This window comes from Lagenorhynchus albirostris, chromosome 2 (genome assembly GCF_949774975.1).
Source record: "Lagenorhynchus albirostris chromosome 2, mLagAlb1.1, whole genome shotgun sequence".
NCBI lineage: Eukaryota > Metazoa > Chordata > Mammalia > Artiodactyla > Delphinidae > Lagenorhynchus > Lagenorhynchus albirostris.
The window spans coordinates 142,824,661-142,852,417 of NC_083096.1; the positions used below are offsets into that span (position 1 = coordinate 142,824,661).

Sequence of the window (27,757 nt, forward strand, 5' to 3'; positions counted from 1 at the left end):
AATCATAAAGATCAGATTATAAATAAATGAAGAAGGAATGAAGGCACAATAGCAAAGGTCAATAAAACTAAAACCTGGTTCTTTGAGAAGATAAACAAAATTGATAAAACTTTAGCCAGTCTCATCAAGAAAAAATGGGAGAATACTCAAATCATCAGAATTGGAATTGAAAAAGGAGAAGTAACAACTGGCACTGCAGAAATACAAAGGATCATGAGAGATTACTACAAGCAACCATTATGCCAATAAAGTGGACAACCTGGAAGAAATGGACAGATTCTTAGAAAAGTACAATCTTCCAAGACTGAACCAGGAAGAAATAGAAAATATGAACACACCAATCACAAGCACTGAAATTGAAACTGTGATTAAAAATCTTCCAGCAAACAAAAGCCCAGGACCAGATGGCTTCACAGGCGAATTCTATCAAACATTTAGAGAAGAGCTAACACCTATCCTTCTCAAACTCTTCCAAAATATAGCAGAGGGAGGAACACTCCCAGACTCACTCTACAGGGCCACCATCACCCTGATATGAAAACCACACAAAGATGTCACAAAAAAAGAAAACTACAGGGCTTCCCTGGTGGTGCAGTGGTTGAGAGTCCGCCTGCCAATGCAAGGGACCTGGGTTCGTGCCCCAATCCGGGAGGATCCCACAGGCTGCGGAGCGGCTGGGCCCGTGAGCCATGGCTGCTGAGCCTGTGCTTCTGGAGCCTGTGCTCCGCAACGGGAGGGGCCACAGCAGTGAGAGGCCCACGTACTGCAAAAAAAAAAAAAAAAAGAAAAAGAAAACTACAGGCCAATGTCACTGATGAACATAGATGCAAAAATCGTCAACAAAATACTAGCAAATAGAATCCAATAGCACATTAAAAGGATCATACACCATGATCAAGTGGGGTTTATCCCAGGAATGCAAGGATTCTTCAATATATGCAAATCAATTGATGTGATACACGATATTAACAAACTGAAGGATAAAAACCATAGAATAATCTCAATAGACACAGAAAAAGCTTTTGACAAAATTCAACACCCATTTATGATAAAAACTTTCCAGAAAGTGGGCAGGGAGGGAACCTACCTCAACATAATAAAGGCCATATATGACAAACCCATAGCCAACATCATTCTCAATGGTGGAAAACTGAAACCATCTCCTCTAAGATTAGGAACAAGGCAAGGCTGCCCACTCTCACCACTTTTATTCAACATAGTTTTGGAATTTTTAGCCACAGCAATCATAGAAGAAAAAGAAATAAAAGGAATCCAAATCGGAAAAGAAGATGTAAAACTGTTACTGCTTGCAGATGACATGATACTATACATAGAGAATCCTAAAGATGCTACCAGAAAGCTACTAGAGCTAATCAATGAATTTGGTAAAGCAGCAAGAGACAAAATTAATGCACAGAAATCTTTTGCATTCCTATACACTAATTACAAAATATCTGAAAGAAATTAAGGAAACACCCCCATTTACCAATGCAACTAAAAGAGTAAAATACCTAGGAATAAACCTACCTAAGGAGACAAAAGACCTGTATGCAGAAAACCATAAGACAATGATGAAAGAAATTAAAGACGACACAAACAGAGGGAGAAATGTACCATGTTCTTGGACTAGAAGAATCAACATTGTGAAAATGACTATACTACCAAAGGCATTTTTCACAGAACTAGAACAAAAAATTTTACAATTTGTATGGAAACACAAAAGACCCCGAATAGCCAAAGCAATCTTCAGAAAGAAAAACAGACCTGGAGGAATCAGGCTCCCTGACTTCAGACTATACTACAAAGCTACAGTAATCAAGACTATATAGTACTGGCACAAAAACAGAAATATAGATCAATGGAACAGGATAGAAGGCTCAGTGATAAACCCACACACATATGGTCACCTTATCTTTGATAAAGGAGGCAAGATTATACAATGGAGAAAAGACAGCCTCTTCAATAAGTGGTGCTGGGAAAACTGGACAGCTTCATGTAAAAGAATGAAACTAGAACACTTCCTAACACCATACACAAAAATAAACTCAAAATGGATTAAAGACCTAAATGTAAGGCCAAACACTATAAAACTCGAGGAAAACATTGGCAGAACACTCTATGATATACATCACAGCAAGATCCTTTTTGACCCACCTCCTACAGAAATGGAAATAAAACCAAAAATAAACAAATTGGACCTAATGAAACTTAAAAGCTTTTGCACAGCAAAGGAAACCATAAAGAAGACGAAAAGATAACCCTCAGTACAGGAGAAAATATTTGCAAACGAAGCACCTGACAAAGGATTAATCTCCAAAATATACAAGTAGCTCACACAGCTCAATATCAAAAAAATAAACAACCCAATCCAAATATGGGTGTAAAACCTAAATAGATATTTCTCCAAAGAAGATATACAGATTGCCAACAAACACATGAAAGGATGCTCAACATCACTAATCATTAAAGAAATGCAAATCAAAACCACAATGAGGTATCACCTCACACCAGTCAGAATGGCCATCATCAAAAAATCTACAAACAATAAATGCTGGAGAGGGTGTGGAAAAAAGGGAAACTTCTTGCACGGTTGGTGGGAATGCAAATTGATACAGTCACTATGGAGAACAGTATGGAGGTTGCTTAAAAAACTAAAAATAGAACTACCATATGACCCAGCAATCCCACAACTGGGCATATACCCTGAGAAAACCATAATTCAAAAAGAGACATGTACCCCAATGTTCATTGCAGCACTATTCACAATAGCCAGGACATGGAAGTAACCTAAGTGTCCATCGACAGAAGAATGGATAAAGAACATGTGGCACATATATACAATGGAATATTACTCAGCCATAAAAAGAAACGAAATTGAGTTATTTGTAGTGAGATGGATGGAACTAGAGTCTGTCATACAGAGTGAAGTAAGTCAGAAAGAGTAAAACAAATACTGTATGCTAACACATATATATGGAATCTAAAAAAAAATGATTCTGATGAACCCAGGGGCAGGACTGGAATAAATATGCAGACGTAGAGAATGGACTTCAGGACACAGGGGATGGTGGGGAGAGCGTAAGCTGGGATGAAGTGAGAGAGTGGCATGGACATATACACAGTACTAAATGATGTAAAATAGATAGCTAGTAGGAAGCAGCTGCATCGCACAGGGAGATCAGCTCAGTGTTTTGTGATCACCTAAAGGGGTGGGATAGGGAGGGTGGGAGGGAGCCACAAGAGGGAGGGGATATGGGGATATATGTATAGGTATAGCTGATTCACTTTGTTATACAGCAGAAACTAACAGAACATTGTAAAGCAATTATACTCCAGTAAAGATGTTAAAAAAATAAAAAACACAGAGTAAGGGAGGGGAGAAGGGGAGAAATAATATACAATCTAGAACCTCCCATGGCACTACATTATCCAGAAGGCACCCTGAAACTCTCAGAATGTTATTTTTCACAAAATACCATTTTCCCCCTCACTGTGGAAAGCATAAGCAATGACATGTAACAAAAAAATTTTATATATACTAAATGAGAAACATACATAGACATATATATATACACATACACACATATTATTATTAATACATGTAGTTTAGATTAAAAATCTGTAAAAATATTATAGAGTTCATGGAAGTTCATAGAAAAATCACAGTGAAATAATATATTAAGCTTCTACCCTGATTATGTACACATGGGATTCTTAATAAAATAGGCATAGCACATATGTATTATCCATATCTGTTTTTTAAAAACTGCTATACTATTAATATACACACATAGGCAACTGACATAATTCATAGACTACTTTAGTCCTAATTCTGTCACCAACTAGGTCTGTGATTTGAGCAAGCCATTTAACACTTCTAGATCTCACTTTCTTCATCTGAAAAATGAAGCATTATACTAGATAATGTAAGTTCCCTACTAGCTCCAATATTTTGTAAGCTGTGAAATGATTCCTTTTCAAGGAGAGAGACAGAGAGAGAGCCTTACAGCTCACTCATTACTTAAAATACTATTTACCTAGATATGTTCATATATGCCCTCACCTCATAGATAATATTTAATACAGCTTAGATGTATTACAGTCTGACCTTAGTCTTACTTAGTCTTACTATCAGTTCCAAGTGATTTTTGTTGTAGTATTTTTGCATTTCAATATGCCAGTTCAAAATGCACTCTATTGATATATAAGGATACTTTTAAAAGATGAGTAACCATTTATGGTAAACATATATTTTAATGACTCATGTAATGATTCACATCCTTTCCTTGTTGGTATTTCTTGGAGTTCCATTCATAGATCTAGTCTCTTCACACTGGCCTATCCCATTCAGAGCCATAGTTTAAAACTATCACAAAAATGCTGGTCTTCCACATCTGTATTTTAGCCCAGATCTACCTCCTGAAGGCTCTATTTATGTATTCATCTTTCATTTACATATTACCATCTGTTGCCATTATTTGAAATCCAACACACTGAACGAAGAACTCATCTCCCACTCCTCTGCCAAATCTGCTCTTCTTCCTCTATTCACTGCCTCAGTGAATAAGAACGAAGTCCACTCAGGTGCTCAAGCCAGAAATCTAAAGCCAACTTTGACTTGTCCCCTCTCACTCCTCATATCCAATTAGTTATGAAATCTTATTGAACTGAGGCATCACTCTTTTATATCTCTTCAATACTCTTTATTCCCACTGCCATTATTGGTAATATCCTAATTTCTTACTGGATCCTGACAATAGCTTTTTTAAAAATCAATTTAAAAATAACAAATGTTGGCAAGGATATGGAGAAAAGGGAACCCTAGTATACTGTTTGTGGGAATGTAAATTGGTGCAGCCACTATGGAACAGTATGGAGGTTTCTCAAAAAATTAAAAATAGAACTACCATATGATCCTTCAATTCCACTTCTGGGTATTTATCTGAAGGAAATGAAAACACTAACTAGGAAAGATATCCACACCCCCACGTTCACTGCAGTATTATTTTTAACAGCCAAGACATGGAAGTAACTTAAGTGTTGATGGATGAATGGATAAAGAAAGCATGGTATGTACATTCAATGGAATATTATTGTCATTAAAAAGAAGGAAATCCTGTCATTTTCCACAACACATATATACCTTGAGGGCATCATGCTAAGTGAAATAAGTTAGAGAAAGATAAATACTGTATGATCTCACTTATATGTAGAATCTAAGCAAACAAACATACACTGAACTCATAGATACAGGGAACAGACTGGTGATTACCAGAGGTGAGGGTTTAAGGGCAAGTGAAATGCGTGAAGGCAGTCCAAAGGTACAAACTTCCAGTTAATAAGATAAATAAGTACTGAGGATGTAGGTACAGCATGGTGGCTATAGTTAACAGTAATGTACTATATATTTGAAAGTTGCTAAGAGAGTAGACCTTAAAAGTTTTCATCACAAAGAAAAAAAAATTTGTAACTATGTGTGATGATGGATGTTAACTAGACTTATTGATCATTTCACAATGTATACATATATCGAATCATTATAGTGTACACCTGAAACTAATATAATGTATGTGTCAATTATATCAATAAAAATTTTAAGTCAATTTTATTGAGGTATTATTTACACGGAATAATACCTACATATTTTAATTATACAGTTCAATGAGTTTTGAAAAATGTAAACACCCATGTAACCACTATTCCAATCACTATACAGAACATTTATATCAACCCAGAGAGTTCCCAGGGCCCGTCTACAATCAATTCTAGTGCTTGCACCCACACCTCACCCCAGACACACAATGATCTAATTTCCATCACCACAGATTCATTTTGCCTATTCCAGAGAATCACATAAATGTAACCACATAATATGTACTTTTTTGTGTCTGGCTTCTTTTGTTCAGTATTACTGTCTGTGAACTTCATCCATGTTACTGCATGTATCAGCAGTTTGTTTATCTTTCATTGTTATGCCGTATTCTAGTGCTCATCCACTTTAAGTTTGTTTATCCACTGTAATTGCTTCTTATCTGCTCTACCTGCTACCAGACACACAGACTTTGATCCATTTTCATACTGCTTCTAGAGTCATCTTTCTAAAACGCAAATCTGGTTATATCATTCATTTCTTTCAATGGCTCCTCACTGCCTGCAGAATAAAGGACAAACTCCTAATCAAGACATTCATGAACCTCCCATGCCCTAGTCCCTGATGCCCTCTCAAAACCCATATAGGGCTTCCCTGGTGGCACAGTGGTTGAGAGTCCGCCTGCCAATGCAGGGGACACGGGTTCGTGACCCGGTCTGGGAGGATCCCACATGCCGCGAAGCGGCTGGGCCTGTGAGCTATGGCCGCTGAGCCTGTGCGTCCGGAGCCTGTGCTCTGCAACGGGAGAGGCCACAACAGAGAGAGGCCCACGTAGCTCAAAAAAAAAAAAAACAAAAACCATATAAACATGCAATCTGAATACATTCAAACTGAGGGGAAAAAAAAGAATGTTTCAAGTAATTTCTGGAATGAAATTTAGGCCTAGAGGCTCCAGATGACTTCAAATTAACCCCATACATTTTGGAACTGACACAAATACTGAACAGTAAATACTGAACTGTACTTCACAGGTATCATGTGGTCAATTTCTAACATAGCACCTTGCCTTCATGTAATATTTCACCTAAAATATCATAATTATGACATAAAGGCATAATCTTTTATGCATAAGCCATAACCACATTAAAGATGAAACTTTGTATCATGCTTTTGTACTTATTTCAAGAGCATTTTCCATAAAAATACTACTTTTAATAGCTAAAAAATATTCTAAAAAAGATGCATTCATCTAAAAAATATAACACACTTAAACTTTTTTCCTATAGCTGGGCATTTAGGTTGCCTCTAAACTTTTGTGTTAAATTTAAGTAATACTATAATAAACACTTTCATGTACAAAGTGTATTTTACATTTCAGATAATTTCTTTGGCATAGAATCCCACAAGGGGAATTACCTGCATTCAGAAAGTATGAATAATTTATTATTTTAATATATTTATTAAAACATTATCAAATAACATATGAAAATAATTGTAATACCTTGGCTACCCTCACCCCACCCCAGTCTTGCTTCTCAGGGATAATCTCATTTATTATTCACTTGCTTTAGTTCTTATACTACACTTTCCCTATTTATCAACTACAGATATTACTTTTTGACTTTTTATCATGATAAATGAGCACTTAGCTCAATTACACTACTTCTTACCTCCTCTATTAAACCTGCGGAAGGTTAACTTTGTAATGTCAAATAATACACTTAATTCTCTCTCAGCTTTTAATAGTATGTCTTTATATTAGTATCCTTAGTCTTTTCCAACTTCTAATAGCTATGCATTTACTTTTACATTGTTACAGGTAACAACATTTACAATTTATTTTGAAACCATAATAAAGTTGTCCATGCTAATGGTTTTTGAAACTTGAAAATTAAATGAATATTTACATTATGATTATATAAATATTGTTAACTGAAGTAGTAAGTTATCATTATGCTTCCTTCTACCGGATACCAATACTATATCCCCTAGGCCACTCAAAGGAAAATATTCTTACATCATGGTCAATGGATTATCTTACAACTCTGATTCTAGCCATTATAAAATAGTAACAACGTTTCACATAAAGTATTAAAAGTTATAACTTCCAAAAACCATGCCAAGTTCTAACTTGCCAATACTACCAAAGTCCAATGCCAGGTTTCCAAATTTAAGACTATTATTTTGCATCTGAGTCCAGAATTTTTTATCATCTGTAAAGGGTACAGACTAAGTCAGAAAGTATCCCCACCTGCCAGAGCATCCCGATAAAGCTGCACAAAATGGTTAAAGATATCCTTCGGCAAGCATTTTTCATCCGGTAGACACTGTAGAAGAATGACTATCTCAGACTGACCCACTGCATGCATTCCCTTGGTTGTGAAACACCAGCACTTCCTGTTCACATCTGTAGATGAAATAAAAAGAAATGAAGACATTCTTTTCAATCCTTACCCTTAAGAAATGCACAGACATCTTTGTTATAATACACCAAAGAATAAAATAGATCACACTGAGTCTGTATAATTCTGCTGTGAACTGTCACTGCACTGAGCCAAAGGACTATTGCAGAAAATAAAGCATACCAATGCCTCTTGCTCTAAGCAAACACTTAGAAAAACAACTGGAAGGGAAGTAAAAGAAGTAATAGTGAAAGAAAGTGCACTAAAAACTTTTAACTTCTATTATATAAAGGTGTATTAAAAGAAACAACATTCCATTAACAATGAAATAAATTATACCAAACTATGCATCCTCAGCTATAATGATTAAAGGATATATTCCCCCACCTATGTGTGTGTGTGTATAATTAAATCACTTTACTAAGGGAAATAATTAAAACTAGAAACAAGAAAAACAATAAAAGCAATTATTATAGCCTTGGATTCAGGCTATGGCCTAAAGAAAATATATTTTGATATATACTTATTAAATTTAACCTGTGACTAAAAGAGTCTAGCTATTTAAATTATAGTTTTCCTGGGAGAAAATTCTAGATAATCAGCAACAGGACTTTACTTGACTTCATCTGGTAAAAAGCAGTGAAACAGATGGCTTTTCTGGACTAATTACTTCTACTTCTTCACTTTAAGGCTATGTAGAGCCACAACAGCACAAGCTATACGTAGTTCAAAAATAATGTTCAATCCTTGATATTTTTATTATTTGTATGCCAACACAACAAGATCCCCAATGGAACTGAAAAAGGGTTCAAATAAAATTATGGATATCATGATGTAAATCAACACTAATAAAAGATTCCTTTCTTTCATTCTGTGAATTGTTTCTTTATATACCTAAACAAGAGGTGCCAATCCAACTATATTAAGATGGTGCACACTTAAGGAACTCTAGGTTAGCTATTTTCTAAGCATAACTTATAAACTAGATACGGTAAATCGAAATTTCCAGCAAATTATTTTAAAATATGATCCTAGAAGGAAAGGTGGCAAGCATTAGCAGCTGGCCAAACATACAAGGGTGTGATTAGCAAACAAACCAGAAACCTGCATTTCATTTATACAGAACCTCTGAAGAATTTAGTATATTGGTGTTTCTGGTTTCCAAGGACAACTTAAAAGAAATACATAATGGGAACTGGAGGACTGTTCCCCAATGCTTCCTTCCTCTCTCCAAAACTCTGCCTATTAACATTCATCCAGTATAAATGCATTCTCTATTTTCCAATACCATACTGGATTCAAGATTCTAGGTTACTATCCTCTCTCTTATTCTGATACCTAAGAAGCTAGCACCAAGAACTGAGAAGTTTCTTCTGAATCCTAAATTGTGATGTACTGAAGTTTTACTATGTGTTAGTTAACACTTCTCCCAAATAAGGTTTTGCACCATGATTAAGGTTTCTGGGATTTAAACCTAGCATGTAAATTGACCCCCCTGGATAATTTATCCACCTCCAGTTATTCTGGTGGTGAGTTGTGACTTAGCATACCCATCTCAGGAAGAACTTAACTCAGATGAGTTCAAGTTTCATTTGGCTTTCCTCCATGGAGAATTCACCTATCTCACCCTTGACTAAAAGCAAGTCTCAATCAGTCCAACAGTTGTCCTTGGGGATATATAATTTTATACAAACCAACTTCTTCCGTACCCAGTTTTCATTAAGATGTGGCTCTACATAAAAATACTTGCGTGTAATGAATTTAATGGCTCAGTATCTCATTTTAATTTAAAAAAACAAATTTCCAACTTACAATTTACAATTTTAACCATTGACAACAAATTTGCATTTAAAACAAATACAAGTGGGTCAGGGCCACCATCCTCCAATTGCTGCATTACTGAAATCTGTGATGGTTTCTCTTCTACAGCATAGTCTGTAAGGGGAGAAAACAATGTAAGCCATTGGTTAAAGAGACAAATCAAGACAGAAATCTGTTGGAGGAATGGCCTTATTATTCACAGGAAAGAGATAAGCAATTGATTTGTACACAGGTTTCACAGGGTGAACACAGGTTTATAGCTGCTATCCGAGTGGCATATTAATAGTGCCCCTTTCACTCTTAAAAGTGCTCCAGTCCAGTTTGGATGATAACATGGTTATCCTATTTATAGACTTCTCCACGCAATGGTTTAGGCCACAGTCTAAAATCAACCCTTTGATTTAACAAAAATCCTCCAACTATCATAATAAGAATTTCACATATTACATGTTCTAAGACCAACATTTAAAATAATCCATGATATACAAGTAAGTGATAATACACTAGTTACCTCTAGAAAGGATGTCTAGGGGTTGAAGCAGAGGGGAATCCTACTTTTTACTCTATATGCTTTTGTACTGTTGAGATTTTTTACCATTAAAAAAAATCAAACTTTAAAAAATGCACCCAGACAATAAAAGTATCATAAGCGACTCGTTTTATGAAACAATTCCTCTAAGTATAAGTCAAGAATGAGTTCAGTACAAAATAACACCATTTCCCACTGACCAATAGAAACCAAAATGTATTTTGGAAATGTATACACTATCAATGAAAATATTTACTGAAAAGAGAAATACTAAGTGACTTTCAAAAATTTTCTTTAATTTTTTCCACTGGAATACAAAATAGCAAAATTCTGGTTAAGACATAGTAATATGATTTAAGAAAGTGAATATACAATAGATAACTAGTTGCTGCTTCTTGGTAGGAGAGGTTTTGACAATTAGATTTAATGGATGTGACTTTTAATGAAAATGGAACCCTGAAATCTTATTTTAACAGCAGAGTAGGCCAATTTAATTTCTTATTAATTTAAGATTTATTAAAATAACCCAAATTTGAAACCTAAGTAGCAAATTTACTTACAAAAGAATATTTTTAGGACTTCCCTGGTGGCGCAGTGGTTGAGAGTCCGCCTGCCGATGCAGGGGACACGGGATCGTGCCCCGGTCCGGGAAGATCCCACATGCCGTGGAGCGGCTGGGCCCGTGAGCCATGGCCGCTGAGCCTGCATGCCCAGAGCCTGTGCTCCTCAATGGGAGAGGCCACAGCAGTGGGAGGCCCGTGTGCCACAAAAAAAAAAAAAAAAGAATATTTTTAGAGGGTCCTAGTAAAGGAGCAAAGGCATTATACAATCAAAAGAATGCTTAACTTTACGTGAAAGTTCATTGTTGAACTATCTGAGGCGCAAGCTGCATTTGATAGTATGATCATTCAGCCAACACTACTGAGAGCCTAATATAGGCCCAGCACCATGCTAGGAGCAGAAGACACAAACATGAATTCAGACTGAAGGAATTCATGGTCTATAGAGAATAAAGAATCAGACCTATAAATATCTAAATTACAATGAAAAATGTGTTAATATAGTAATAGTCTATAAGAATTTCTATTTGAACAGAAATGAGGATGTAAAACACTACTACAAAGACAGCCAAGGTAGGTTTCAGAGAAGTTTTCCATTAATATGGATTTTGAAAGGTTGAGGAGTTATTCAAGGAGTCTAGCATATAGAAGGGCATTCTACTCTAGACAGAGGAAAGAAAGATTAAAAAAATATTAATTACATGCCTACTTTGTACCAATTTTCTTGCTATGTACTTTCAGGTATGACATCTGATTTATTATTCATAATGACTCTTAATTAGCTATAGTTACCTAATTTTTAAAAAAAAATCTAGGAAAAATATTCAGAGAGGATAAAAGACTTGCCCACTGGATCATACAGCTGGAATGGACTGTTACCGGATTAAAACTCAGGCTCGTCCAGCTCTGAAATCCATTCTCTTCCCACTATTCCACAGCATAAGAAAAAGCATGGAAGTATGAAATGTGACTCTTCAGAAAACAGTAAATAACCTGTAGCATGCCTGTAAAGTACCGGGGTGTTGGCTGGAAATAAAATTAGATAAGTTGAGATAAGGTTACAAGGAACACTGTATGCCATGGTAAGCAATTTATACGGAAGGCACTGGGAACCCATTGAATTTTCTAAGCAAGAACAATCTATGATAATACCTACGTTTAAAAAGATAACTGGGCCTAATCAAACTTACAAGCTTTTGCACTGCAAAGGAAACCATAAACAAAACAAAAAGAAAACCTACGGACTGGGAGAAAATATTTGCAAATGATGCGACCGACAAGGGCTTAATTTCCAAAATATACAAACAGCTCATAACAGCTTAATATCAAAAAAATAACCTAATCAAAAATGGGCAGAAGACCTAAGGAGACATTTCTCCAAAGACATACAGATGGCCAACAGGCACATGAAAAGATGCTCAACACCACTAGTTATTAGAGAAATGCAAACCAAAACCACAATGAGGTACCACCTCACACCAGTCAGAATGGCCATCATTAAAAGTCTATGAATAACAAATGCTGGAGAGGGTGTGGAAAAAAGGGAACCCTCCTACACTGTTGGTGGGAATGTAAACTGGTGAAGCCACTATGAAGAACAGTATGGAGGTTCCTCAAAAAACTAAAAAAAGAGTTGCCATATGATCCAGCAATCCCACTCCTGGGCATATACCCGGGCAAAACTATAATTTGAAAAGATACATGCACCCCTATGTTCATAGTAGCACTATTTACAATAGTCAAGACATGGAAACAACCTAAGTGTCCATCGATAGACAAATGGATAAAGAAGAAGTGGGGTGTGTGTGTGTGTGTGCGCGCGCGCGCACACACACACACACACACACACACACACACACTGGAATATTACTAAGCCATAAAAAAGAATGAAATAATGTTATTTGCAGCTACATGGGTGGACCTAAAGATTATCATACTAAGCCAAGTAAGTCAGAAAGAGAAAGACAAATACCGTATGATATCACTTATATGTGGAATCTAAAATATGACACAAATGAACTTATCTATGAAACAGAAACAGATTCACAGACATAGAAAACAGACTTGTAGTTGCCAGGGGGGAGGAGAGTGCAGGGGAGGGTTGGATTGGCAGTTTGGGACTAGCAGATGCAAACTATTGATATTATATATAGAATGGATAAACGACAGGTCCTATTGTATAGCACAGGGAACTATATTCGATATCCTGTAACAAACCATGATGGAAAATAGTATCAAAAAGGATATATATACATGTATAACTGAATCACTTTGCTGTACACCAGAAATTAACACAACATTGTAAATCAACTATACTTCAAAAAAAAAGAGAACTGGCACCAATATGTAAGAGTAAATAAAGGAGAGAAAGACTGAAGGCAGGGAGACCAGGTAAAAGACAAGGACAAAACTGCGGAGAGATTATTGATAAACCATCTCGACAAAACTGAGGAGAGATTATGGATAAATCATCTCCTGAAAATGTACTGACTGGACGCTGATCTGGATCTATCAACAAGAAACGTTTGCATAAAGATAAGCATTCTCTTTTTTTTTTTTAATTTACTTTTTTGCTGCATTGGGTCTTCATTGTTGCGCCCGGGCTTTCTCTAGTTGCTGCGAGCGGGGGCTACTCTTTGTTGTGGTGCGCCGGCTTCTCATTGCGATGGCTTCTCTTGTTGCAGAGCATGGGCTCTAGGCACGTGGGCTTCAGCAGCTGTGGCTCACGGTCTCTAGAGCGCAGGCTCAGTAGTTGCGGTGCATGGGCTTAGTTGCTCTGCGGCATGTGGGATCTTCCCAGACCAGGGCTCGAACCCGTGTCCCCTGCATTGGCAGGTGGATTCTTAACCACTGTGCCACCAGGGAAGCCCAAGGTAAGCATTCTTTTGACTGATTAGTAACTTTGCGTCTTACCAGGACTCACTAAAAATATTTTTTAACAGAAAATTGCTACTTAAGTTCAGAGCTCTCCACTTATTATATACACATTTCTGAATGTGTATTGTACTTCAAAACAAGAAGTTAAATTAATGTACTGACTGTATCATATGGGCTAATCCTAGAACTATAAGCAACTCTTCAGAGTATTATGTGCTTTGGAATATGAAGAACTGCCAATAAGCTACATTTATACACAGTGGGAATTAAAAATAATATTACATCCTTCCAACATAGGAAATGATCATATAAAAACATAAATATCTTCTCTAAAACAATCAGTAATAGCACCAATGCTTTTCATGGCACTGAGTAGTCACCTTCTTTGTTGGAGAAGAGAAAGGTGATTATCACTTGAATTCTATCTCCTTCCCTTAATTAGAAGGCAACATTTGGCATATATAACTATCCCTGTTTAAACATCTAAGTCCACATACCTCCTTTTACACCAGTGGAGATGAGAATGGGAGGAAGGCCATCTTCAGGAATAAGGTTCATTGCACTGCCAACAGGACTTCCAACCTGAGTTATACTTCCAGAGAATAGAGAAATATCCGTCTAGGAAAAGCAAATAAGCAAAGAGAGCATTACACACAGTTGAAGACTTCTGCAGAATAAACTCAAGACTACAAATGGGAATTTAAGTGAAAATTTCATATTCATACTTTTTGAAAGAGAGCACAAGATACTCATTAACCTGTGGTTTCCCAAGGACTGGGCTTATACTATGAAAATGTTTATAATTGTATAGTTTCTCCTTTTGGCATCATCAAATCATAGTAATGAGAGAAAAGATCTTGTAACCTGGGTTAAAGCTTCCTTTACCAAGGTTTCTTTTGCCATAAAAGAAAAATATTTTTTGAACTTGCAGTGGCAACAGAAAAAAACTTCCAATATTATCTCGTAATTTCTGAACCTTGAGAATTGGGGTGACCGTTGTACAACAATGTGAATGTAATTAAAAATGATTAAAATGGTAAATTTTATGTTATGTCTTTTTTACCACAATAAAAATAATTAACTTTGATGAAGGAGTTTTCATTTACTTTGTCATGAAATTAAACTTCAAGTTCATTTTTCTTTGCATTAATATGAAGATCACATTAACTACACTTAAAATATAATGTTGCAAAATACATTGAGTGGGGTTAAATCCACTTAATTTAATAGAATATGCTCAAAGATCTATTAAAATGATGCTCTATATTCTTCTTAAGCAAGAAATAGAAGTTTTAAGCACTATTTACAATAGCCAAGGCATGGAAGCAACCTAAGCATCCACTGACCAATGAATGGGTAAAGAAGATGTGGTACGTACACACACACACACACACACACACACACACACACAGGAATATTACTCAGCCATAAAAAAGAAGGAAATAATGCCATGTGTAGCAACATGGATGGACCTAGAGATTATCATACTAAGTGAAGTAAGCCAGAAAGAGAAAGACAAATATATCACTTATATGTGAAATCTAAAAAAAAAATGATACAAATGAACTTATTTACAAACAGACTCACAGACTTAGAAAACAAACTTATGTCTACCAAAGGGGAAGGGTGGGGGGTGGGTGATAAATTAGGAGCTTGGAATTAACAGATACACACCAGTTTACATAAAATAGATAAACAACAAGGTCCTACAGTATAGTACATGGAACTATATTCAGTATCTTGTAACAATCTATAAAGGAAAAGAATCTGAAAAAGAAAATATATATATATATATATATATATATATATATAAAAAACGGAATCACTTTGCTGTACACCAGAAATTAATACAACATTGTAAATCAATAATACTTCCATTTTTAAAAAAGAAAGCTTTTAAGAAGTTAAAGGACAAGCATATAAAAACTTTTTAACATGTTTAGGGACTTCCCTGGTGGCACAGTGGCTGGGACTCTGTGCTCCCAATGCGAGGGGCCCTGTTGGTCCCTCACTGGGGGGCTGGGTGCCGCATGCATGCTGCAGCTGGGAGTTTGCATGCCGCAACTAGGGAGCCTGCCAGCCGCAACTGGGGGGCCCACGAGCCGCAGCTGGGGAGCCCGCCTGTCGCAACTAGGACCCGGCACAACCAGATGAATAATAAAATAAATAAAAAATTTTTTAAATACATAGGATTCTCATTTAAAAAAAACTGTTTAACATGTATAAAAACGTTTATAGCAGCTTTACTCAAATAGCCAAAGTGTGGAAACAATCCAAATGTCCATTAATAGGAAAATAGATAAATTGTGGTACAGCCATATGATGGAATATTACTCAGAAATAAAAATATTTACTTTTGATGCACACAACACAGATAAATCTCATTAAGTATTTTTAAAATAAATTTATTTATTTATTGGCTGCATTGGGTCTTCGTTGCTGTGCGCGGGCTTTCTCTAGTTGCGATGAGTAGGAGCTACTCTTTGTTGCAGTGCGCAGGCTTCTCATTGCAGTGGCTTCTCTTTGTTGTGGAGCATGCACTCTAGGCACTCGGGCTTTAGTCGCTGTGGCTCACAGGCTCTAGAGCACAGGCTCAGTAGTTCTGGCACTCAGGCTTAGCTGCTCTGCGGCATGTGGGATCTTTCCAGACCAGGGCTCAAACCCGTGTCCCCTGCATTGGCAGGCAGATTCTTAACCACTGTGCCACCAGGGAAGTACCTCATTAAGTATTAGAGTTTAAGAAGCTAGACACAAAACATTATATATTCTATTTTTCCATTTATATGAAACTCAAAAACAGGCAAAACTAATCTATGGTGATACAAGTCCGAATAATGGTTACCTTGGGGGAAAGGGGGCAGGTATTGACAGAAAAAGGGCATGAAGGAAACTTCTATAGTGATAGAAATGTTCTGTGTATCTTTATCTAGGTGGTGGTTACACGGGTGTGTGTCTCTATAGGTATATATAGAGACACACACACATATATGTATGTTCATCATGTGTTTCCTAAAGATTAATGCTCCTTAAGTACTTTGCTATATATATTTTATACTTGAATAAAGATTAAAACTATTTTAAAAATGCCTATGTCTTATATTTTTGTCTATACTGTCTATAATTTAGGACTGTAAGTTTTTAGTGGGTTTTTGCTAAAATTTTTGCAGTGTTCTCAGTACATCGTCCTATTAGGAAATGTGGAAAATTGTATTGGCTAAACATTACTGATTTGAAGTAAATCAATAAAGTTAGATTTAGAATAGGAAATAAAGTAACCTATTCTAACTTGCTATTTAGTGATGCATAAATCTACCTTTTGATATTGTAAGAAGTGGTCATCTGGCTTCTACTTAAATATCATCTATGAAAAGAAGTTGTTTCATTTACTGAGCACCTTTTAAGTGCCAGGCACTCTATTATTAGGTCATAAAGATGACAAAAATATATTCAACTCTGGCCCTAAAGAATTTGTTTTCCCTCATTTTACCAGATAAATATTAAAATAAAGTGTTGAACAATGTGAGAGCACAGAAATAAAATAACTAACTTGTTTGTTTCTCTTAAACTGACCTGAACTTTGTTTCCTTATAATAGTAATTCACTAGAGCTTCCTCATTCATTCAAAACATTTATGCTTTAAGAACCTACCATAGGGGCTTCCCTGGTGGTGCAGTGGTTAAGAATCTGCCTGCCAATGCAGGGGACACGGGTTCAAGTCCTGGTCCAGGAAGATCCCACATGTCGCGGAGGAACTAAGCCCATGCGCCACAACTACTGAGCCTGCGCTCCAGAACCCATGCGCCACAACTACTGAGCCCACGCGCCACAACTACTGAAGCCTGTGATCCTAGAGCCCGTGCTCTGCAACAAGAGAAGCCACTGCAATGAGAAGCCTGCTCACGGCAATGAAGAGCAGCCCCCGCTCGCCGCAACTAGAGAAAGCCCATGCACAGCAACGAAGCCCCAGAACAGCCCCCCAAAATAAATAAATAAATAAATAAAAATTTTAAAAAAAGAACCTATCATATAATTTAAGAGATGTAAACAAAGTTTTGTAGAAAGAAAAAAGTCATCACTGTATAAACACTATAGTTATAATTGATTTAGGTAAGATTGTCAAAGGACAGTAAAATCAGGGGACTTCCCTGGTGGTCCAGTGGTAAAGAATCTGCCTTACATGCATGGGTCACGGGTTTGATCCCTGGTCAGAGAATTAAGATCCCACATGCCGCGGGGCAACTAAGCCTGTGCACCACAACTACTGATCTCATGCGCCTCAACTAGAGAGCCTGTGTAACGCAAACTACAGAGCCCACATGCCCTGGAGCCCACGCGCCACAACTAGAGAGAAGCCCGCGCACCACAACGAAGAGCGCAGGGGCCACAACGAAAGATCCTGCATGCCTCAACGAAGACCGCACGTGTTGCAACTAAGACCTGAAGCAGTCAAAAATAAATAATAAAGAAATCTTTAAAAAGTAGATATATACATATATATATATATAAAGGACAGTAAAATCATTGACTGAGAGATTGTAGGGGAACAGGACACCCAGAGTCTCAAAGTATCACCCCTCACTTTACTTTTTAATTGCAAAGAGGAAAAGCTACTTTTGCAGTGGAGAAACACAGGAGACATCAATTTAACCAATTATCAAACTGATACTTCTTGATGTGTTCCACTAAGAAATGACCATCACTTATGGTAGTATTATTCTTGCCAAAAATATTTAATCTGAAACTAAAATCATGAGGAAAAAACCAGAAAACAGAAATTAAGGACTTTATGCCAAACATGGCCTAAATGCTTCCAAAATGTTAATGATGTGAAAGACAAAAAAGTGGGAGAACTGTTCTAAATTAAAGAAAATCAAAGAAACATGAGAACTAAATGCAATTGTGATCCTTGATGGTATCCTAATTTTTTAAAAAAGACTTTAATAAAAAAAATTTATATACACACACACACACACACACACACACACACACACGTGTATAAATGAAAGAATAAAGAACATCATGGGACAATTGGGGAAATCTGAATATGGACTATATATTTGATAATACATATAATTATATGTTAAATTTCTTTCTCATATAATTATATTGTACTTACGTAAGAAAATCACTTGTTCTTAGGAAACATGAGCTGAAGTATTAAGTGATAAAGTGCAACTAATCCTCAAATGGTTCCTCAAAAAACTGTGTGTGTGTGTGTGTGTGTGTGTGTGTGTGTGTGTGTGTGTGTGTAGGGGTAAAGTAAATGTGGCAAAATGGCAACAATTGGTGAATATGGGTGAAGAGTATATGGGGGTTCACTGTACTATTCTTGCAACTCTTCTGTGGATTTGAAATTTTTCCACATAAACAATTGGAGAAAAAAAGAAATTTTCTTGACAAAGTCATTGTATAGATTCAAAGAAGAACAAGTCATATAGTTCTGGCTGCTGTCTTCTGCGGCCACAGAAAAATCCCCCAAAACAGACTTAGACATATTTAAAGACAGTAACATGGTTTAATGTACCTTCACCAAACAGGAAATTTATCTCTGTATGTCAATAAATCTAATCTTAATAATGCACAATTTCAATTATAACCAAATCCGCAAATTATGTAAATTTCTAGAAAAATATTACTGAACATAAATGTAAATAAACAGTAACCATGAAATCTTCAAAAGTAAAAACTTTATCCAAACTCTGATCCTCTTATTTTATTTTAAAAAAAAGCCAGACACACATACTTAGTTGGAACTAATCACCTTATTATAATCTTGACCACCATATTCAATGGGGCAAACAGCAATAAGAAAGGGACCCACTGTATAAACGATCCTACATGTATACTTTCCAATTATGGTCCTAGGTGGCTCTATTCTTTCACAGACTCAAAAAAATGTAGCTAGTATTTGACCCTTCTGAAAATTAGCCCCCAAACTGTGACCAGTGTATCCTATAGAGACAAAGTAAATGTGACATCACAGCACGAGCTAGTTTCCTTACATAAATTATGAGTCTACCATCCATTAAATCAGTGGTTTATTTTTAAGCTTTAGAATCCTTTTAAAAAGTCTTATTTGGAAACACAACAGGCAGACAAGAAAAAAGTAGAGATGCTTGGGTTGAAGACAAAGGAATAGAAGGATTCCTCAGCCACATTCATATTTCCTGGCCCTTCCTCACCACGGCAACTCCCTGGCAGCTACCACAGAACCTGGGGAATATGCTTTGAAAACCAAGGTATCAAGGGACCAGGATTCGCTCTAGCACAGCCTCTAGCTACAGTACGTAGACTGAGCTCACCTGAGAACAACCTTTATAAGGATCTTTCTCCTGAAAAAACTTCCAAATATAGAACAAACAAGAACAACTGGTTTTGCCACATTTATTTTACCACTAGACACACACACAAGAATGCACACACACATACACACACATGCACTAAGCTGTATCTGAAGTCTATGGCGTTCCAAAGAAAGGTCAGTCAACCTAGAAAAAGACAAGACAGAGGCAGAACAGTGCTGAGTAAAGTAAGTACTCAACTTTAGTTGCTGTTTTGTTTTCTTACCTCTGCTGATAGGGGACTGGTAGTTACTGGCTTGACTGGGTCATGTGACACAGCCAGGGTTCCTGCAGAGGAAGTTCCATTCATGGTTAATTTGGCTGCATCAGCAACTTCTCCATTAGGCAAGATCCCATCAGCAAACCAAACTCGCCTCTGCTCTCTGGGCTGAGCCACTTGAGGAGCCAGAAAAATAAAACAGGTAACACTGTGACATTGATAGGGTTTCTAACATCAAGAAGAGAAGGTCACCAATCTCAGATGTACAAAAAAATCACTATTTAGCATTTTATACTTCTAAATATAATTGTAACTGTATAAAAGTGGTTATAAATTAATAAAAATACACATTTAAATATACTCCTTACTTCTGTAATTTATATGTAAAGATTTAAAACACTTCGCTTTAAAGCATTAAATATGCCTATGATTATGTCACATACTCTGTCCCATATCACTAACAGAGAAACTAGGGAAGGTGTTTGAAGTGCCTAGGAAATAAACTAATAGCCCAGAAAAAATATCTAGAAATAGACATCCACAGCTCCTAAAAGTATGAGGTTTCTGTAGGAATAAAATATCTAGAAAAGTGATATGGTATTTTTAAAAGGCAAAAGATGCCCTGAAGAATGTTGAAGAATTATTAATTAATAAAAGAAGAGTTGGCACAGATATGTAAGAATTGGGAAGCAAACTGACCAGATCTTTGGCTAAAGTGTAACTGAAGAAGAAAAAGACTGATCCGGCAGTGCAGACAGTGAAATGCAGTAGTCTGCATTTTAGTAAAAGGATGGGGAAAAGCTGGAAAACTGAGTCTGACGAAATGATCTCTTTAAATCCAGTTTTGAAAATCAATTCAAACGGCCAAAACAAAGAGAGACCAGGGAAGAACAACAAAAACAACAAATGAAGTAAAGAGAATAAAGATTTTAAGAACGAAAGCCTGAGCTCAGAAGAGTATGATAATGTCAATAGAAGTTTTTGATCTTCAAAAGGGGAGGGCTATTTTACAAGGGGAAAGGAATATTGCTAGACAAAAAGATACGAAATTAATGAAAGAAGACAGAGTTTAATTATCAGGGGAGACTTCTTGACAGATCATTTTAAGGAAATATTTGTTATTTTTACTATTGATAATCCCCTGAACTTACAAAGTGCCTTTCATCTGACAATATCATAATCATAAAGATATAATAAACTAAAATAAGTTGAGCCTATGATTTTTTACCTATCATATGATATAATCAGAATTAAAGTTCTGGATTTTATAAATGTCTGTGTACCTAACACAGTATTTTCATATTTTTACAGGAACAGATTAAAAATGAAAAGAGAAAATGGCAATATATATTCCAAAAGGCAATACTAGAATGGGCTGGTCAGAAAAAAGAATTCTTATTTTCATCACTTACTAAATTCCTGCAAAGAACACTATGGTAGGCATGACGCTAGGATTTTGCAGGCTGATTTCAAATTCTGCAACTCTTTTCAAATAAAAGCAAAGTAATTACTCCATTCTTAAGTTGGAGAGGGTACTGGCATATTTTTAGAGGTGCCTCCAAAATATCAGGCAACACAATATTCTTCTTTACTTGCCCAGAAATAGTCTCAACACATTTGTCACCTTGTTCTTCCACTTTAAGAACCACCCAAAGGGACTTATCTGCAGTGTGTTAAAGACTTGTGATGTAAAATCACATCAGCACCTTTTCAGAGGAACTTGGTGAGGAAAAAGAGAGAGAATAGCACATGATCCCCTACCTTCTGCTCCAGGGTGCTTTAAAACTCCCACAGGTACCATCACAGTGGGAGGTGGAGAGCTCAGGGCTCCTGAGGCCTGAGCTTGCTGCAAGGGAGGGATAGTAGAACAGTATTCAGCAGGATTGTTAGGGTTAGGGCTCTGGCTTGAGGCACTCATCATGTTCTCCCAGGCTTGAGCTAAAGCAAATACAGACACAATCAATGTGAATGGATTGCAAAATATGGACATCAAGACCTCCACAATACTGGATAAATAATGTAGTATCCTCCTAATTAACACTCATAGTATGTCTCTCTTCCAGCTAGTGAAGGTATTAAGGAGATAGGTGATTTTATTCAATAAAGGAGACCATGTAGTTAAGTAAGCTATTTGGAAGCAACAAATAAGAATTACATGATACTTCTGATAAAAACTGATAGCGGATCAGTCTGAGGTTAATGACTAGGCCCCTGGCTTCTTTAAAGGGGACCATATACTCCCTTAAGAGGGAGTAAAACAACATTAAATTTATTAAGGACTTGCAACTGGGATAGCATTTAGACATTCCTGGTGGGTAGGGCAGGTTTAATATTCAATGCATTTTATAAAATTCTGTCAAAAAGCAAAATCAGGGGCTAAAATAACATAACTCCACTATATGATATCTTTTGATTCATTTCTAGGTTTTTAGGCTCTTCTTAGTTGAGGTAAAAATCTCATTTTAAAAATTCTGAAGCCTAAAGCTCAGGAGAACACATCTCAACATTTCCGTGAATTTTGCTTTTGTGCAATCATTACCCTGTGTAAAAGTATCCATCGAAAACAACCATTTCACATCTTTGGTGTGTCTCAAAAGCACAGGACCCATTTGAACATGAAAATGTGCCAATATCACATAAGTGCCATCAACCAATATGAATGATCACAAATGTGTTAAGGTTCTGTATACTCTATAATTTTATTAACTAAATACTGACATATCAACTATTGTTTTTAAAGTAAATAGGATGAAAGATACTACAGAAATGAAAGATATAAATTTTATCTTCTGGGTTCAGGTAATATCACATGCCCAGGAATAGAAACCACCCAATTTTTGGAGCATCTTTTTAAAAATCTCATTCTACATCAAAGAATGATCCATAAGATTTTGAATACTTATTGCCTCCAAACTGCAGGACAAAGCTAGAAACAACAGCTATGTTCCTTTGAAAGCACTGGCAGGAAGAGGGAAGGAAGAGAAAAGGAGAAAGGGGAAAAGGGATAGGGAACACTGAAAAGCATCAAATCAAATATTCAGTAGAAGACCAGGCTAAGCCATGCGAGAGGAAAAGACGTTGGAAAAACCACAAAAAGTAGATTATTTTAGGATCCCCTTGTTAAGGGCATCCTTGGCTTAATAAAAAGTAAGTATTCCATATGAATCCTCTGCCATTTCCTTCATCTTTAGCTATGCCAAGTTAAAAAAAAAAAAAAAGCCATCAAGTTGGAAGACCTCAACAAATAAAAGAGGTATCAGGTATTGAAATTAAGCAGCATGCTCTTATCTGTGGATGAATATCCAAAAATGAAATCATCACTGAGTGAAATAACCACCATCTGAAAAATGACCCTTAAGAGTAAAGAGAATGAATTCATATTTGATCAAAATTATAAGAATTCAGAAATGGGAGGAAATTGGGTGGACCATAGGAAATTAGAACAGATCAGATTAAATGACATGCAATAGGTTAATAAGGAAGCAACAGGAAAACATCACTATGAGCAATGCAGACACACAGAGCAGGAGGGGCCTTGAGCAGATAAGTTTCAGCCTCCAGGAGACACATTATCCTGGCACAAGCAGCAGTGGTGTCTAAGTTCAACATTTTATGTCTATTAGTAACTGTTCTGGCAACTGTACAAAGATGCACTCAAAGAGAAAATACTATACAGCCTAATCAATTTTATTGTATCTCTTTACAAGAATACTCTGGGGGGCGGGGGTTGTCTGTTTGGGGAGTTTTGTTTTAACTAAAATGCCCTTGGATTTATTTCCAGTCCTGCAAAAGGTGAACACTGGCTAAGCTATATTTACCTTCTCCTGGCCATATTCTTTTACCACATAAGTAAATTAAAAACTATTACTCTTATGACAAATCTAAGTAGTATTAAGATGATAAGTGACAGAAAAATGCAATTTTCTATTTGATTCGAGATGCTAACATATTTATTTTTAACAAGATGAGTGAACCAAAGTGTCAATAAGAATGTGTTCTAAATTATTAAGATATTCCCTAGAAAGAGAAAGCTTCCCTTAAAAGGAAAACATCAGCCCAATTTTAATATTTAATCATCTCAGTGGTCAATAGCCCCCTCCCCACTCCCAGTCCAGTCATTTCACAAGAACATTAACAGCCACAGAGCACCAGATTTCCACAAGAATTTCCTTTTTTCCTACAAAACTTACCTGACTTTAGCATTTATTCATTAAATTAGGCACAGGAATTCTGAAATGCTAAGGTATTTTTAAAATTTTCAGGTAAAGTTATGACATTTGAGAAGGTGAGCAACTTGTAGAGCAAGGAAGGAAAAAACAGTAGTCTCTTCATTGGAATTCTCTTGTTCCGTCTCAATAACTGTGAATTCAACCTGTTTTAATACTTACCATTCATTAGCACTGAATGGCAGATTACACATACTCTAGCTTCCTTTCTATCCATGTATAACAGTTTACATTTCAAGCTACAGCAGGAAGCACAGAAAACCTGCAGGAAAAAGAATATACTAAATTTACTTAGGATCACAGTATAAAGGAAGTAAACCAATACTGACCAACACTGAGAGACAGGGAACAGTACTAATACAACACTAAAAACTTCAAAGGAAAATGCAATTGAGGAAGCTGGGTACAAGACCCAATTCAAAAGCAAGAAAGAGATTAACATGTCTGTCAAAAATAAGGAAAGTGAAATTGCTGGCTGAGAACAAAAATCTCAGCCAAGATTACACACCAAATACATAGCAGGGGAAAAATATCTAAGCTGCCCTTAGGCAAAATTCCTGTACACAATATCACATAACATGGGCGTTTAGAACAGTAACATCTGCTATTTCTGTTTGAAGAGGCAATATAGCAGGTGAAATAAACAAAGACTGGGAATTCTGGGCTTTAACTTCTGTTTTTTTTACTGTCCTTATGTGCAGAATAATAATCATACCATCTGCTTTCACTGGTTTGCTATGAAGGCCAGGAAAGATCAAAATACACAACTCAATCATAAAAATATGCACAGCCCCAGCTACAGGGAATCAGAGCAGACAACCAAAAATTGGCCATGCCAATTTCCAGCACCTTATTTCCACTTTCCAGGGTCAGTTCCCGACAATCTTACTTTCTTCTTCCTTCCATACCAGGCAACAAGGATCGCCTTAGCTCCCTGTTAAGATTTATCTTCTTGAGAACTCATTAGTCCCTTATCACAGAGAGCTCCATACAGGCAGAAAGGTGTTCCCAGTAGTGTAAATTTTACTAATCCAGTTTTTATGGACAGTATGTATCCTATATCTTACAAAGATGAAACAAGAGATGAGGTCCTATTAAAGACAAAGTGAGAGCAATCATCTATCTCTTCTTCTACTAGATGTAATTAATATACCTAGCTAACATTTACATTTTTCAGAGGCTTCACATTTTCAAAGTAACTCTGTGCTACAGGGAGAACAGGGGATATATTATCCTTATTTTCTATCAGAGGAAACTAAATTTGGATGGTTAAAAGACTTGCTCAAGTTCACAGCAAACTGTATGAATACTAGGCACTTTACATACATGTATTATCCTATTCAGCCTCATAAATTCTATGAAGGCACTCATTTATAATTAACAGAGTTAAATAAACAAAGGTGAAGAAAAACTGCTCTGTCATACAGCTAGTAGCTTACATAAAAAGTCTCCAAAGGCTCTGTTCTTAACCACTATGTAATGCTGTCTCATACTATTCATGTATCATTTTGAGACTTTGATTTTTCCTTCTCCATCACTATGACCACATCCAGTCAGTCACTAAGTCCTGTTGTTCTCTCTCTTAAATGGTTCTCCCCAAACCCCACCTCTTCCTCTCCATCCTATGCTGCTGCCTTTATTCAAGCCTTTATTATATGAGGCCTAGAAGATCATCAAAATCTATTATCTGTCCTCCTAACCTTCAGATGTGTCTGTCCAATTCATCTTTCACACAAATGCCAAATGATAGAACTTCCTAAAAATTAAATTGAATTGTTAATATTGAAATCCTTCAATAACCTTTCTAATCAAGAAGTAAAACCAAGAAGCCTTCATTCACTCACTTATTCCACAAATATTTGAGCTTTGATTATGTACTGGGCACTGGGCTACCCTATTGGGTGTAGCAGTGAACAGAACAGATATGGCCCTTGCTTTTGTGGAATTTACAGTCTACAGAGGTTATAATCTAAAATCAAATAATAACACAAGTGAGTGTAAAATTACTTGCTTCAAAAGAAGTACATGGTAAAATAAGATCATGTAATCTAGGTTTTACCTAGATTGGCAGGGTCAGGGAAGATTTTATTTAGGAAATGACAGAGATAAAATCTGAAGTATGGGTAAGTTTTCTATGCATAAAATGGTACCAAGGAGAGAAACAAGAGTAAGCAGAAGAAATACCATGTGCCAGGGTGCCATCAGAGTTAGAACATGGCTCTTTCAAGAAACTAAAAAGGGTTAATGTGGCTAGAGACCCTGAGAGTTAAGGGATGCATGCAATGAGACGAGGCCAGACCAAGCAAAGGTTCTCTACGTTGTATTAACAGTTTTGGTCTTTTTAACAGAGCAATGGGAAATCACTTAAATGTTTTAATCAAAGAAAAAGACATGATCAGATCTGCATGGCTGCAACGTGGGGGAAAAATAGAGGGGACCAAGAATAAATTTGGGATGGTTCAACATAAAAAATCAATAGAGGGCTTCTCTGGTGGCGCAGTGGTTGGGAATCCACCTGCCAATGCAGGGGACACATGTTTGATCCTTGGTCTGGGAAGATCCCACATGCCACGGAGCAACTAAGCCCGTGCGCCACAACTACTGAGCCTGCGCTCTAGAGCCCACGAGCCACAACTGCTGAGCCCATGTGCCACAACTACTGAGGTCCACGCGCCTAGAGCCTGTGCTCTGCAACAGGAGAGGCCACTGTAACGGGAAGCCTAAGCACCTCAACAGAGAGTGGCCCCTGCTCGCCGCAGCTGGAGAAAGCCCGCGCGCAGCAATGAAGACCCAACATAGCCAAAGATAAACAAGTAAAATAAATAGATTTTTAAAAAAGAAAAAAAATCAATATAATACACATTAACAGGATGAAGGGGAAAAAACGTGATCATATCAATTGACGCAGAAAAAGCATTTGACAAAATGCACTCTTTCATAATAAAAACAATAAAAAAAACTACAAGTAGAAGGAAACTACCACATCATAGTAAAAGCCACATATGAAAAACCCACAGCAAACATCATACTCAAAGGTAAAATACTGAAAGCTTTTCCTCTGAGATCAGGAACAAGGCAAGGATGCCTGCCTTCACCTCTTCTATTCAACATGGTACTGGAAATTCTAGTCAGAGTAATTAGGCAAGAAAAATAATAATAATAAAAGGCATTCGAATTGGAAAGGAAGAAGT

The 27,757-nt window shown here is 36.6% G+C and overlaps 1 protein-coding gene across 1 annotated transcript in view; it reads right to left on the reverse strand.

The window, feature by feature from the left end:
* Positions 1-27,757, reverse strand: part of ZFYVE9 (zinc finger FYVE-type containing 9) — a 185,690-nt gene that overhangs the window by 58,166 nt on the left and 99,767 nt on the right. Inside the window, exons 5-10 of the mRNA XM_060140064.1 lie at positions 24,729-24,828; positions 22,102-22,278; positions 20,347-20,516; positions 14,277-14,397; positions 9,805-9,927; positions 7,842-7,997 (exon numbers count right to left, since the gene is read on the reverse strand). Of these exons, the coding sequence (XP_059996047.1) occupies positions 7,842-7,997; positions 9,805-9,927; positions 14,277-14,397; positions 20,347-20,516; positions 22,102-22,278; positions 24,729-24,828 (847 nt within the window). The remainder of the gene's footprint in view (positions 1-7,841; positions 7,998-9,804; positions 9,928-14,276; positions 14,398-20,346; positions 20,517-22,101; positions 22,279-24,728; positions 24,829-27,757) is intronic.